Genomic DNA, 14,938 nt, shown 5'->3' with positions numbered 1-14,938 from the left:
GTAACATTGATTTGTTGCAGGAAACGAGGCGAGCAGTAAAAGACAGAGTGTACTAAGATAACTTTAATCAGAATTAATATTATACAAGAAGCTTTATATGGCAGTCTGTGCTCATGAGTCATGGAGGCTATAGAGTGCTGTGTTTTAAATTTTGACCACTGTAGTTCACGATTGTCTTACGACTAGCATCAGCAGCCACGCCGATTGGGTCACGTGATCCGCTCAGATCTGCGTCCGTGGACATCTGCAAAATGGAGGTGAGGTTCTGGCAAATGTTGCAAATTAATTACGGTTGTGTGAGACATGCATGGAGACAGTGGCTATTCTGTAACACTTACGCGACAGTGCTCAGAGGGCGTATTGTGTTGCATCATAACATGTGGCTGCTCTGTTACTGTAAAGCTGGTCGTTTTAGCTAAGACTGTAGCTAAGCTAATGGTGGTCCAACAAGACTAAACATTCAGCTCTCCGGCTATGGAGCTGGAGAGCAGTATATTGTGTTGGGGTTGGCGCTTTCCCAAATAAATAAATAAACAATCTCGCTGGAGTTTATAAACCAAAGGTAGTTATTAGAGCAAGTGTGTTTTGCTTGTTTATGTGTATATTGTTAGTGTTGCTAGAGTACCTGCGTCTGTCTTGAAGCGAGCTAATGCTAGCTGCTAAAGCTAATGCAGCTCAGGCTAACCCAGACTGTACTATGGACACGGACACGTTAGATGGTATATGCAGCATGTCACGTAATATAATTCCGTGTGTTTTTGTTTTTTAAGTGTTGTGGGGTTGTTGTTTTTTTAACTGAGTGTGTCGCCTAAGAGTTAATGTCACAGTCTGGTATTAAGGGCTGACACTACAGCTGAACAGCCTAATTTCATAACTGATAAATATTCAAATATTGTTTTCTCTTTGTTTTTGTTTTTATCTTTTCTATAAATGATATTTTTAGTCTCACTGTGGAGGTAAATTTGTATATATTTGTGTATATTTTCCACCACAACCGATTTGTTAGTCTGTAGGTGTTGGTTTAAAACACGAATTACATTTTATTAACAAGAACAATAATTGATGTCTGAAGAAACCTTCAGTAAAACACTTTAATTAATGCTGAAGTTGAAATTTCAGGCTCAGAGTACGAAGAAACCACCTGTTGTGAAAAGCTGCCATATAAAAATATTGATTGCAGAATCCCATACATTTCATCTGGCCATTTATGCTTAACTCATTCACTGCCATTGACGTCTATAGCCGTCAATTGCAGTGAATGAGTCAATGGGTTTAACTCATTCACTGCCAATGGCTGGCAGTGAATGAGTTAAGATAATAAAAATAACCATAGGAAATTTCCTTAATCCGTTACATACATCAATATAGTTTTTTATGTATCTCTGTTTTACTGAATTGTTATATTTGATGTCTTTTTTAATAAATTTGTATGTTTTTTCCAAGACACAACGTTGTTTAAACAAAGACGGACATTTTGCTGATTTAAAAAAGAAAGAAAGAGAAAGTGTCTGAAACACAATTCTTGTGTGTAATGTCTTACTTTAGGGTTATTAGTACAGCGTAGTAACAACTTCTTACGTGTAGGGTCATTTCACAGTTAGTTTTGTGATGCATCTTTAACCAGGTGGTGTGTTTGCTTTTTTTTTTTTATAGGACCGTGGCGCTAAAGAGCCTGAGCAGCTCAGAAAGCTGTTCATTGGAGGTCTGAGCTTTGAAACTACGGAGGAGAGTTTACGGGCCCATTTTGAACAATGGGGTACCCTTACAGATTGTGTGGTTTGTATTTTTCTCATGGGCTAGTTTTAAAATGATTTCAAATACAGGTGACAACGTGTAAATGTAATAGCACACCACTTGAACTGTACCTGTTAAACCTGTTTTGTCCCTAGGTAATGAGAGATCCTAACAGCAAACGATCAAGAGGGTTTGGCTTTGTAACATACTCGTCTGTAAGGGAAGTCGATGATGCCATGAAAGCAAGACCTCATAAAGTAGATGGCCGAGTTGTAGAGCCCAAGAGGGCTGTGTCCCGAGAGGTAAAATAAAGGAAGAAATTAATAAATCCCAGACCAGAGCACAGTTACTATAGATATGTTATTGTTTGGTGTGTACTTACTAATGCACTCCACTTTAGGACTCCAATAAACCAGGCGCCCATCTGACAGTGAAGAAGATCTTTGTTGGTGGCATCAAGGAAGATACTGAGGAGTACCACATTCGCGAGTATTTTGAGAAATATGGAAAGATCGAATGCATTGACATCATGGAGGAACGCTCCACAGGGAAGAAGAGAGGATTCTGCTTTGTCACTTTTGATGACCATGATACTGTAGACAAAATTGTTGGTATGGGCTCATTCAGATTTCAGAGTTAGCCAAACTGTTAGTAAACAGAAAGCAGTGAATAAACATGTAATGTTTTTCCTATTTTCCTTGAAGCCCAGAAATTCCACACAATCAACTTCCACAATTGTGAAGTCAGGAAAGCTCTGTCAAAACAGGAAATGAGTGCTATGTCCAATAACAGGGGTAAGCATGCAATCAAAGAAAGATTAAAATTAGACTTAGTGATTTGGCATGTACAGTATGCAGTTCATGTCATAAAAATCTTTAAAATTATACCTTTCTTTAAATAGGCAGGAGCGGGGGATCGGGAAATTTCATGGGCAGAGGTGGTAATTTTGGAGGCGGCGGCAACTTTGGCAGAGGTGGGTAGTTTGCATGTCAAGTCAAAGCACTTCTGGCCTTAAGCACATTAATTTGAAGTTTAAATTTGGGATGGAAGCACAGAAATAACATCAAAACTTCACAGTACTTGCAAATATTGCATATACGTGTGTTCTATGTGTCAGTACGAGTGTCTTTGTGTGGATGTCTATATCAAAGTGTACTGTGTATTTATGAATTGATCAATATAAAAGACCATTTGCTCTCAAATTCTGGTGCCTATGCTAATATAAACCTACCATCAGTAGTCTTCAGTAGATTACCGTACTGCATGTAAAAAGACAGTTTCAAATTAAGGTTTGCTATGTGAGCAGAAGTAATATAATTTCTTTTAATTAAGGCATTCGGTTTTAGATAATAGGAGTCTAAAACTATGTTTAGAATCAGAATCGCGTTTATTGGCCAAGTATATGCATTGTGTCTAGCATTGTGACAGTTCAACTGTTTGGGAGGGAGATGGCAAGGGGAAAAAACAGTTTCTGTGTCGGGTGGTCCTGGTCTGCAGGCTTCTATACATTTGGCAGCAGGTCAGGGTCGGTGTCCAGGGTGTGAGGGGTCTGTGATGTTGATTGGGATCATTATAATATGTGATTCTTCTTGGTAATCTCTTTATCTTGTTTTTTAGGTGGCTATGGTGGAGGACGGGGTGGATATGGGGATGATTTTGACAATGGTGAGCCGTTTTTCAAAGGTTTTGCCTTTTAATGAGTTTAAACTATAGCAGGTGCACTGATTTAGGGGTCAAAAGTCACTAAGGTGGTTATTTTAATGGGTTTAAAAGTCATGCTTACACAACTGGTGTGTCTGTAGAATACTCTTTGCAGTAGTGCCATGTTATAACAGTTTGTCTGTGTTATAGAAAAAAAATCATTTATTTTTTATTTTTATTTTGTTTCTTAATTAAATAATAGGTCCAGGAGGAAATTATGATGGCGGACCAGGTTATGGAGGTGGCCGAGGGGGCTACGGAGGTGGAGGTCCTGGGTATGGCAACCAGGGTGGAGGATTTGGTGGCAACTGTGACGGAGGCTATGGAGGTAATGGTGGAGGTAAAAGTTTTATTTCCTACAGAATTTTGATTGAATTGCCCGCGGGATGTGAATAGCGAAGGTGTGTGCGAGATAGTTGAAACCAAAGCTTTCCTTAAAATTGACCTGCATCTTCAGGATATGGAGGTGGTGGAAATTACAATGACTTTGGAAACTATGGTGGTCAGCAGTCAAACTATGGGCCCATGAAGGGAAACAGCTTTGGAGGCAGGAACTCAGGTGGACCCTATGGCGGTAAGTTTCACCCTGCAGTTTCTCGTAGTACCTTCAGACTTCAAGTCTGAGTAACAGCATCGTAATTTTGCGACTGCAGGTGGATACGGCTCCGGTGGTGGCAGCGGCGGCTACGGCTCTCGGCGATATTAATTATTTAATGTTGTGGTAAGTTGCATTCAGCTTCACACCGCCCTCGTAGCACAGTACAGAGTGAGCCCATAAAAAGTGCAGAATAACTATTTGTTCTATCCTGTATCCATTCAACAGGCTTCAGTTCTTAGCAGCAGAGGCGAGGAGGTGAGCAAAGGAATTGTCAGGAAAGCTGCAGGTTACTTTGAGGCAGTCATCTGAAAGCATTAGAGGAACACACAAGTCAGAAATTACTGCAGCTAAATCGGAGAAGTTTATGGAAGAAGGACTGTATACAAGACATGAGTGCAGATGATACTCTACCCTAATTGTGATAGATGTTTCCCTACTGAGCAATTTTTCCTTCTGTGCGTCTGAAGTGTGTGTGTGTATTGTGCCTGTGGTATCAGGGATAAAGAGTAAAGTGTTTTGGGGTTGCTATGTTTTTTTTGTTTTTTTTAATCTGAAGTCAGTTCTAAATATCTTTATTTTTCTTTTTTATATGGGTAAGTTTTCTGCTGGCCAATTAACCTTTGTCTTTTAACCTGGTTTTTGTCACATAGAATAATAATTTTAGGTCCTTAGATAAGATAGCTTTATACATTCATTCTAAAGTTATTATGATTTCACAATTGCAAGTGTCAAGTGTATTTTTTGATTTTGTATGTAAAGCTCAGTGTGTAAATCCCTCGTAGTACCAGTGTCAACAATTACAAGCAGTCTGGAGTAGAATTAAGGGAATCCCTCACTCTTCTTGTTCCCAGCAAACCGAATTATAGATTGTTCAAATATTTTGATTAGTTGAAAAAGACCGAATAAAATTGTGTAGTAAAGTAACATGAGGTTCAGTGCATCTTTGGTTCAGAAAAAGATGAAATGAGTTATTAATATATCTGTTGCTTGCTTATTGTGACTGAAGTGTAGCAAATCAGCTGGTCCACAACTTTCCCATCTGGTGGAGTATTATTTAGGAGCTCTGTGACGTGAAAATAGTGTATGCGTGTTGCATTCATGTACTTGTACCAGGGTCAATATAAAGGGAGTTTTGGGTAGTCCTAGTGAAGGGCCCAGACACCACTTACGCAAGTAGGATAACAGCTACAAGCACCAGCATTTTGGGCTTCAGCGTCACTAGTGTGGAAGATTTGCAGATGACTGTCAGACAGGACGTCTTCAGCCCCAGCACAGTGGACCAGTCAGCAGTTTGAGAGAGAAGGGAGAAGGCAGCATCGAGCACAACGCCCATGGAGGAAGCTTGCAGTGTCGTGCCTGATAGTGAGCATCTATCTTTTTTTCAAGACTAGCTAAACTCTCCAGCAGCCCGTGCTAGTGAAGAAAGACTAGGACACACTGGAGGTCCTGTTGAGTCAGAGATACCGCAGTTTTACCCGCAAATACTAGAACTCAGACATTAAGAAGAAAAGGGAATGAGTATTTCACAAAGCTGACTTGAGAAGATGGAACAGGTAAGAGTAACCATTTTGCTTGATTTACAGATGTGGAAAGAGGAATTCTCTTCTTGCTGAAAATCTGTAAAGACCTGATAACATGGAAGGTTCTGGATGGGTAAGACTTTTTTTTTTTTTTTTTTTTTAAATATTGTCCAAGCCTGCTCCTATTTCAATCTAATGCTGATTACACAAGGTGCAAAACACAGGGTGTTTTAAGATAAACAAAGCAGGTTGACCTTCAGTATTTGTCTACTTTGAGCAGAATCAGCATGTGCCCTTCACCCCACTGCTCGGTACGCTTTGAAGCCAAATACTCTTTATGCTTATCATCAGTATATTTTAAAGCTCAAATAAAGGTGGTGGTGATTGAACACTTGAAACAGAAAGATTATCATCCATTCCAAGAAAGGAAGTTAAGAAAGTTTTATAAGTAACTACTTTCAGTTGCTCCCCTACTTCAAAGGGTAGGTCTGCATATTTCATTTGACCAAATCCTACACCCAATGCCCTTCTTGGCACAACCCTCCAAGGGATTTGTATCTCCTTCCAGGATCAAACTGAGTAAATGTGTAAACCACTACACAAGGAGCTCCCATTTTTAGTTTTATCATGTATCAAACAATCCTAATCCCAAAAGGTGCAAAGTCAGAAAAATCAACAGTTATAATATTACAGTATCAATTCACACAGTATAAACTGTGACTTATTAAATAAGCACTTTAAACTGGAGGCTGAGGCTCTCTAGAAAGCTAACATTTTTAAAAAGAAATGTAACCAATTTTTTAAAAGAATTGTTTAAAAAAAACTATCAGCAGGGGTCACAGGCACGTATAGCATTAAATGTGAGTATACTCAAATATTGGTGTAATAGATGAAAGCATAGTATTTTTCCATTACAGGCCATTTACAAAGTGCTTCCATTTGTTTCAGTTCTCAGAGTAGCCAAGTAAGCCAGCAAATTGAGGGACTTTTTGTAAAGTTTCCATAATCATGACAAGTCCTCCTACGGCACATATACCGTGTAGTTTTTAGAAGTGATGAATGATCTTTCATCAAATGCATAAAAATAAACTTGACATTTAATTATTTTTTTAACTTATTTCTGATTTATATGTATTCATGTTTGTGATACTTTGGTCGTGTTGCGACTAGGTGGACAAAGTTTAGGTGTCAAATGTTTTGATTCCACATACTTTATGTCTAGACTGCTCAGTATAAAAACCAAAAACGGTGCCCACTGTTATCCTGTCTCTCCCAGGATATTATCTTTGCAAAGGCATGTAAAATAACCAGCCTCATGTCAGGAGAGACAAAGAGCGAGTCAACGAAGGAAAGAAAAGAAAAACTTATTTGTTAAGGGCACACCAGTGAACCATTTTGTCTGCTAAGCAGAATATGTAACGTTTGACTTATGTGTTTGAATAAAGGGATTTTTCATGATATGAGTGTTTTATTTCTTAAACTGTTTCTTTATTCCTCAGAGTAAATGTTATCAGAGCATTTTATTATTTGATTAACGTGTGTCCTTGGAATTTTTTTTTTTAAACTCTACCCTCCAGTTTTGTTTGCCACGTGCAGAAAACAGGCTTGACAACCAAAGGGGAGAGTCTGTGTGTGAAAGTGCATGGCGTGGGGGCACATTGATTGCAACAGGCTTTGCCTTTGAATGCACTTTCCCGTTGGAGTATTGTGGACTTGTCATTCATGTTTAGCGCTGAGCATACTCGACTGTACCTTGACAATTGTGCCCTTTGTACCGCGTCATAAAGAATGCCGTGGGTGTGAGTTATTTTACCAGGAGTTTTAATAGAATAAAAAGATTTGGGTTACTGTACAAACAAGCTCGCTCCTATACAAGTTGAGCAGATTGTGAAAGCATTTCAATCCAGTGACGTCTTTGTGTCTTTACAAAATTCTATTCATTTGCTGCGCTGTAAGCACTTTAGCAAAGCATTCATGTCAGGAACGGTCTTGAACATGAAGTAGGTTATGCAATAGTATCTTAAAACTACATATCCATCTGGCACCAATCTGTTGTGGGCTGTGGCTGCAGCATAGCACGCAATATTGTTTTCAGTCAGCGGGAGGCTAAGTAGCTATATGAATAGTTTATTTCAAAGCACAGAAATCAGAATAAAAAAGGGGAGCAAATCATAAGGATAAAGTTATAAAATAAGTAACTGATTGAAATAGTCATTAGCATACAGAAATATAATATATATACAATATATATGTACAAACACAGTAACTTTTTTTTAATCAATCTCAGTGCTTATATTTACAAACTATTGGTTAAAGAATCTGTGAAGGTGTCGGAGTACAAAAGAAGTAAAATATAAAAAAATAGTAGAACATTCAAGAAAGCAAAAACTATACAATAGTTCTGCTGAGCTATTAACGCTTAAAGCTGAGCAACTACAAAGTTATTGCATAGTATAGTATACTATAATAATGAAGTACCATATTACAAAGGAGATCAGTGTCTGTTGTCACTTTTAAAAGTCTTTTTAATGCGGGGAACGAGAAAGACGCTGCCATCCGTTGACTGCTGAAGGGAGTACTCTGATGGGGAGTAGGAATTTCCCTTCTCATCTCTCAACATGCCAAAGACCTCCAGGTACAAGTTGTTGAGCTGCCACTTCATTTCCTTCAGGTCTGTCATGTTCTTGCTCTTCTCACTCAGCAGGCGCTCTTTTTCTTCCTTCAGCGAGTCCAGCTCACTCTCCAAACCCACTATGTTCTGCATCTTGCGTTTACGGCAGTTCTGGGCTGCCACCTTGTTCTTTCCGCGGCGGCGTATGTCGCGGACCAGGGCCAGCTGGGCCTCGTTCAGTTGGTGTTTTGACATCATCTCATTAAAATCATCAACGGGGAGGTTGATAATCATGTCAACGGTAAAGGGGATTTTTAGCGCCTTGGCTCTCTGTTCGTCTCTGGAGAGACGCACATTAGAGCGTTTCTTCGCTTTATCTTTGGTGAAGGGGGCGTTCTTGTGGCTGCTCTCTTCTCCTGGGTCCACCTTATGTTTGGGATTCTTCTCGTGCTCGTTTGGTTGCTGAGATGGTATAGATACGGAAATTGCTGCGTGTGCGTCATCTGGTTGGAAATTTAATGAAAACATCTCAGAGTAGTCAGATTCTGCGCTGCCAGGGTTCTGGTCCATCTCCTCCATGTCCGAGTCGCTGCATCTAAAGGACTCGCTTCCATATGCAGATTTTGCAGGACTTGCATTTGTAGAGATCCCCGAATCTGAGTCTGGCTGTTCTGTTATTAGATTTTGCTTGCTTCTGTCAAAGGCATCTCCGGGTGAGAGGCTGTACAAATCCATGGGAGTGAAGGGGGCCTCCTTCGGGACATCGGACATGGCAGCACTTTCGTTTCCTTCGAGCTCATGCTGACCACTGCTCTCTTCCAATATAGTGTTCTGATAAAATATGTTACAGAAACTTTCTGCGCCTAAATTGCCATTTAATTGAGAGGTTTTTACTTTTATCGGGCTGAGGCCATCAGCTGGAGCCATGCTGGGAACGGAGCTGTCAAATGTGTTCATAAACTCTGTGGGATCGACATTTAAACTGTTTGCTTTCTCATCTGTCATGGGGTAAAAAGAGTAGTTTGGATTCTGTATTTCAGGGCTGTCTTGAAGGGGATAGGTTGTGGTCTCCAGTGTGTCCTCCATTTGCATGTTGAGGCATTCCTACAAAAAAAAATTACAATTTTAAAATAAATGCACTCATTTTAAGTACGGCTTAAAAAAATCTCAACATTTATGTGGTAGGATATTAAAAAGCCTACAAAAAAAGACTTATCACACATTCAAAACTGAATGACTGTTATTAAGTGGTTTCATTGTTGAAATATTGAAACCTAAGATTAGTATGTTTTATAAGTATAATTTTACTCTATTAAATTCTCCTTCTTAATCTGTTATCATCACTAAACAGGGTTTCAGCTAACAAAGTCTGAACCATTGAGCTGTTCAGTTGTTGCAGCTCCCTGTGCTCCACTGAATGCCGGTAGAGCTGGTTTTAGCACAAGATTGCCTACTGTGATTAACAAAACTATCCAGTTGTTGAAATGTCAGAACTTCCTACTGCTGTAAACAGAATATCTTATCTTCATGAAGCAGCTTTTACAAGTTTGAGCACAATTCCACTCAGCTTTCATGTCTACACTTTTAGTATCATCACCAACTAACTAGATTAGTCCTGCCAATTCTATTTTGTGGTTACAACCGCAGCCCAGTCCACTCAGTCAAAGGTCAAGGCAACTAATGGTGCAATGCTCCACCCACCAGCTAATGCAAATATGAGGTGCCTTGAAACAGAGCTGATAAAGCAGCTAATGAAAATGACTTCACCTTTCTGCTACTAAGCAAAGATTTGAAGACACACCTGATCTGAGCAAGCTATCTTTTGGCTCTGCGCAAAAATGTTAGTGGCTATTAATCACATGAATTATATAACCCCTGAGCAACCATGCTTCTAATGCTGTAAAATGTCTAGATGATGAAATTTAGTCGGAGTGGAATTAGCAGTGTGCACTGGATTCCTAAAGCAAACAACAACTGTTTGTCTTCTAATGTCAAGCTCCTGCCATTTATCCATTTTTTTTCTTTTTGTATTTGTTCCACCACACGAAATGCCATGTCGCTGAGTTCGTAGAATCTCTGTGTCATACCTGCAGCTCGGGGAGGGACAGAATCTCCATCCAGGCCTCCTCCAAATCTGGGGGCATTCCCTGTGGTGCTGGTGGTGGCAGCTGTCCTGGGGAGAGGGTGGCAGGTGATGGAGCTGGTTGTTCGGGGGACATCATCATGTTGCTGCTGATGGCTGCTGAGACAGCAGGTGTGTCCAGACAAACTGAAGTGTTCTAGGAGACAAAACAGATATGACAGTTTTTATACAGCTAAAAACGATGCCCAACAATCACGCGGTTCATTTCTGTTAATTTCTGATCAATGTTCTTACCTCAGTTTCTTCTACAGGAAACGTCTCTGCCAGTAGCTGCAAATATTCATCGAATGACATGGCGTCACTTGTTTCTGTGAAACTGGCATTCTGCAACAGAATGGTAAATGGTAAATGGCCTGTATTTATATAGCGCTTTTCTAGTCCCTAAGGACCCCAAAGCGCTTTACATATCCAGTCATCCACCCATTCACACACACATTCACACACTGGTGATGGTAAGCTACATTGTAGCCACAGCCACCCTGGGGCGCACTGACAGAGGCGAGGCTGCCGGACACTGGCGCCACCAGGCCCTCTGACCACCACCAGTAGGCAACGGGTGAAGTGTCTTGCCCAAGGACACAACGACCGAGGCTGTCCAAGCTGGGGCTCGAACCGGCAACCTTCCGATTACAAGGCGAACTCCCAACTCTTGAGCCACGATCGCCCCAGAAGTTAAAATACCTTGTGTTACTTTTTACCATCTAGCATCTTCCAGCTTTTTGGCACACCATGTTTTAACAGCAGCACATGATTGTGTATTTATAGCGCTCAGGTCCCTGCAGAGCACTGATGCAAAACTGAAGTCCAACCTGCGCTGCTGCATTTACACAGGATGAGGTGGTAACCTAGCTACAACACAGCCAGAGCCTATAAAATGAGGTGGGAGGGGTGTACCTTTGACATGAGTAATGATGGAGCGTGTATGTACCTGTGTACCTACCTCTAGAGGTGTGACGGCAGGCTGCAGCGGGGCTCGAGGTATGTATTCTCCCGTCTCCTCATCTAGCTGTAGCTGTGCCAGCAGGGCCTTCTCCTGCTCCCGGAGCAAATGCAGCTTCTTCTCCTCCTCCAGCTCTCGCTGCCTCTGGAGCTCATGCTCTTTCTGACGGTGGTTGTAGTCAAACACTTCACGCCTGGCACCAAGATCAATGTCTTGCTTCCACAGTATGTCAATCAGGTCCATGTCCTAGAAAGACAGCCGCAGATCGGTTAACAGAGTTTGCAAGCAGCCATGCTGTCCTGCATAGGAGTGTTCTGAGCATCGCAGCCAAACAGAACGTCCCTGCTGCGAAGCGTGACTGTTGCACCTGCCACACCCTGTCCCTCAGTATCTGATCACCGACAACAACACAGGCACTAATGTCAAGGGACAGAAACTGCATGAATAATGAACGCATTTCTCTCCTTCCTCTGTTGTCACCACACACCAGCAAAAGACACATATCCTCATTTGATACTTTTTCCAGTGAAGGGAAGTAGTCACTGCTTACGCAGAAGTGTGAATTTGTTTGGCGTATTCAGACTCCCACACAGCCAGGGATCGTTTTTTAGCGAGTACTTAAAGTTCAGATTTAAAGGATGGTTCCAAACTAGTTTAGAAGTTAAATCATATTACACCATTTAGAAAATGTGGCCATAGTATACAGTATTATGGTTGGTGAAGAACATATGAGCGAAGAACATATAAACATATAAACAAAGTAGAATTGGCACTGTAATTCGTCAATTATGATTATGCGGTAAATGTATAATAGTGTTGCATTTACATTTGCCTATTTGGCAACAGCTACATTGATGCCAACCTATAGCTACAGTTCTTTGAAGGTGCTCAGGTTACGGCAAAGGCGTTACGGCAGGTTACGGCAAACCCTTCTGAGACCTTACGCTGTAGCGTAAGGTCTCAGAAGGGTTTGTGTTACAATGTACCTTTGTACCTAATCACACTATGAGGTCATAATGTCATACTGAGTGAAATTAAAATGCTTATTTCCTCAATTTCACCCTCACTAGGTATTTAAGTCAACTATTACAAGTACTACTAAATTATCTTAGCACAATAATAGTCTTGTCCTACATATATTTACACATTAGGCAGAGCATGCGATGACATTTTAGTACCATTTCCTGTAGATTTCCCCTAACTTGCCGATTGTTATTTGCCTTTTTAAACAAGGATGTCTAAAGATAAATTATGCTGGCCCCTTCTCTGGGCTTTTAGCAGAATTTATTTACAGAAGGAAAGTGTTTCACAAGGCCCAAGGATGTTACATAAACCCGCAATACTGGTTTACACAAAAAAAAATAAAAAATGAGCATGTGACTTGTTTGTGCCTCAGATTTGGGTGTAAACATTACTTATGAGCTTGGGTTTATAATACAAAAAAAGAGAGAGAGCCTAGAGGACACCAAAAGGGAACTCAGGGAGAATAAAGAACAAAGCAGAACAATGTACAATAAGGAGGATGTGGGACTGTTTAGAAAAACCCTGTCAGATAATGTTTTCTTCAATTTTCTTTTTTAATAAAAACAGGATGAGTCACAAGCCTCCGCAAACTAATAATAATGGCATATGAGCACCTATAAATACTTTAAGCCATTGTTGACACCATTTTCCTGACTACAGTTGTGGTGCTGAAGAAAAAAAAAAAAGAATCCACTAACCCTCTTTGCCTCTGTGTTGCATCAGAGCTATGACCACTGAAGGATTACACATTACTAAGGCTGCTCGCTGGTTGGAAGGTGAGCACACAACTAGACATTATGGTTTGTACAGGAATGAGGAAGTCCCTTAAAATGTCTGTGTGGGATGTCTAAACTCACTTCTTGAGGTTGCTGATGTTTTCTAACAAACAACAATAAAAAGAAGAAAAGAAAGAAAGAAAGAAAGAAAGAAAGAAAGAACACTCTTGTCTGTTGGTCACACCTAATAAGCTCATCAGACAAGTCACGCCAGTCCTTTAGAAAAAACAACCACCGCAAGGCCAAAAAACTGACTGTTGTCAGTCAGTGATTTCAGTGTGGTTGTTAAATTAGCCTGTTGTTATAATGCAGCTTTATAAACAGCACATTCTGTATTAATGGCAACTGGGCTCTGTGAATATGGGTGTGCTTAAGTAATGGTGTCACAATCAACTGCCACAAGACATGGACCGGCACCAGAACAAGGGGGGGGGAAGGCTGAGAAAACTACTTCCTGCACCTTGATGCCACACAAAAACCAGTCAAAAAAGCTTTTACACACAGAGCCTTCAGAATGACAGTTACCAGAGATACATATTAAACTTAACAAGCCTTTAGTGTTGGTTGTTCATTTACTTATCTACAGTTAAACACAAGGCCCCGAAAGAGGCACCCGAACCTGCTGTTGTAACATACCTTTTTTCAACACCATTCAGTGGACAGCCCTTTGGGCCCTCATCAGTCAACTGTACTTCCACTGACCCTCACCTATGACAAGCTTAGCGAAACACTAAAGATGCGAGGCCATGTCACAGGAAAAAATAAACTTCAACCAAGTTCAATATTTTCATTCAGTGTATAAGAACAGGTCTAGTAATATTTGGTCCTTTTTTATTAACTCTGTAAAACACACAGCAAAGACATAAGCAGCAGTAAAAGAAATCATTCATGGTGGTTATAAAAGCTATCAGATATGGGATCACATGCTTTGAGCAGGAGGAGGGCGGGGTGGGCAGGGGGAGACGATGACACAGTTACGACAAATGCTTCAACACAGTCCAGGTTCTGTTTGTCTAACTTGCCAGGATAAAATAACCTGTTATTTTATTCGGGCAATCGATCACAACACTAATATCTGAACCTGTTCTGTTAATGGGGATTTTTTCCTGTCCAGGAAAAGCGTCACAAGTGGATGACTTGCAGAACTGAAAGACAGTTAACATGTCTAACTCTAAGACAGCCTGTCGGCGTAGTCTACCTCACACTTTTAAAGCTATAACGTCTGTAACACCGGCGTAAATACACTAGTACTGTAATTTAGCTGTAATTTAACTGATAAATAAAAGTTTACATAAAGTCTATCTCTCTAATAGCCCGCATTAAAAAGGAAGTTGACAGTCAATGTCAGATAGTTTGTCTAATCTTTTCTAGAGAGAAATACTCTATTTACCTGTTGACCGGAATGCATCACCTCCATTTCCATCATTATGGAGCTCTGTCGTGAGGTTTTGAGGGAAAAAAAACTCCGTATGATTGAAAAATTTGTGAGTTATTCCTTATATTGGATATAAAAATGGCGAGCGGTCTGGAGGCGATATAGTCCGTCACGGGAGCTGAGCGGCGAGAAGTGCTGCTTCCTCCAAACCTAATGAGCATTACGGAAATGATGGCCCTCCCCACCGGGATCGTCCCCCTCGCAGCGGCCTATGAGGGCTGGAGATAAGGACTGTGTGTGCGTGCGCATGGAGAACACAATAGTTGCCACGCAAAAAAATTACACAACATATTTATGTGTAAGTTAAACATTTTATAATACATTAACCATTACGTAATTTGCAACATGTTATATCGTTCGTTTATAGACAGCTTTATGTATGCCAGCTCATAAAAGAAATGTGTACCTTGTATTTTAACTTCGTCACTGATGTGACCAGACTTTGTTTGGTGCATAC

At 40.5% G+C, this 14,938-nt stretch overlaps 2 protein-coding genes across 2 annotated transcripts; one reads left to right on the top strand and one right to left on the bottom strand.

Moving 5' to 3' along the window:
• The first annotated feature begins 223 nt into the window (after nt 1-223).
• On the top strand, nt 224-5,678 carry hnrnpa3 (heterogeneous nuclear ribonucleoprotein A3). Its single transcript, XM_085373718.1, has 11 exons — nt 224-257; nt 1,654-1,776; nt 1,890-2,036; nt 2,135-2,345; nt 2,439-2,528; nt 2,636-2,707; nt 3,352-3,399; nt 3,638-3,775; nt 3,893-4,009; nt 4,089-4,156; nt 4,259-5,678. The coding sequence occupies exons 1-10, from the start codon at nt 252-254 to the stop codon at nt 4,139-4,141; spliced, it is 1,005 nt and encodes a 334-aa protein (XP_085229844.1). The 5' UTR covers nt 224-251; the 3' UTR covers nt 4,142-4,156; nt 4,259-5,678.
• A 2,281-nt stretch (nt 5,679-7,959) lies between these two features.
• nfe2l2a (nfe2 like bZIP transcription factor 2a) lies at nt 7,960-14,620 on the bottom strand. Its single transcript, XM_085374139.1, has 5 exons — nt 14,437-14,620; nt 11,248-11,493; nt 10,542-10,631; nt 10,252-10,443; nt 7,960-9,268 (listed from the first exon to the last, which is right to left on the bottom strand). The coding sequence occupies exons 1-5, from the start codon at nt 14,470-14,472 to the stop codon at nt 8,048-8,050; spliced, it is 1,785 nt and encodes a 594-aa protein (XP_085230265.1). The 5' UTR covers nt 14,473-14,620; the 3' UTR covers nt 7,960-8,047.
• Between the last annotated feature and the right edge of the window lie 318 nt (nt 14,621-14,938).

The sequence above is a fragment of the Diplotaxodon limnothrissa genome, linkage group LG16 (genome assembly GCF_057381915.1).
Source record: "Diplotaxodon limnothrissa isolate DT_005_m linkage group LG16, D_limnothrissa_male_GT1.1, whole genome shotgun sequence".
Classification (NCBI taxonomy): Eukaryota; Metazoa; Chordata; class Actinopteri; order Cichliformes; family Cichlidae; genus Diplotaxodon; species Diplotaxodon limnothrissa.
Note: the sequence above shows the minus strand (reverse complement) of the source record. Positions and strands in the feature narration are given on the sequence as shown.

What these genes read in the sequence shown, in the direction of transcription:
- hnrnpa3 (XM_085373718.1), top strand. An exon ending in AGAGGGCTGTGTCCCGAGAG is followed by an intron (nt 2,037 to 2,134) that starts GTAAAATAAAGG and finishes ACTCCACTTTAG; the next exon opens with GACTCCAATAAACCAGGCGC. An exon ending in TGGGGATGATTTTGACAATG is followed by an intron (nt 3,400 to 3,637) that starts GTGAGCCGTTTT and finishes ATTAAATAATAG; the next exon opens with GTCCAGGAGGAAATTATGAT.
- nfe2l2a (XM_085374139.1), bottom strand. Translation starts at nt 14,472, where the DNA reads ATGATGGAAATGGAGGTGATGCATTCCGGTCAACAG. An exon ending in CTGCCGTCACACCTCTAGAG is followed by an intron (nt 10,632 to 11,247) that starts GTAGGTACACAG and finishes ATTCTGTTGCAG; the next exon opens with AATGCCAGTTTCACAGAAAC. An exon ending in TTCCTGTAGAAGAAACTGAG is followed by an intron (nt 10,444 to 10,541) that starts GTAAGAACATTG and finishes TTTGTCTCCTAG; the next exon opens with AACACTTCAGTTTGTCTGGA.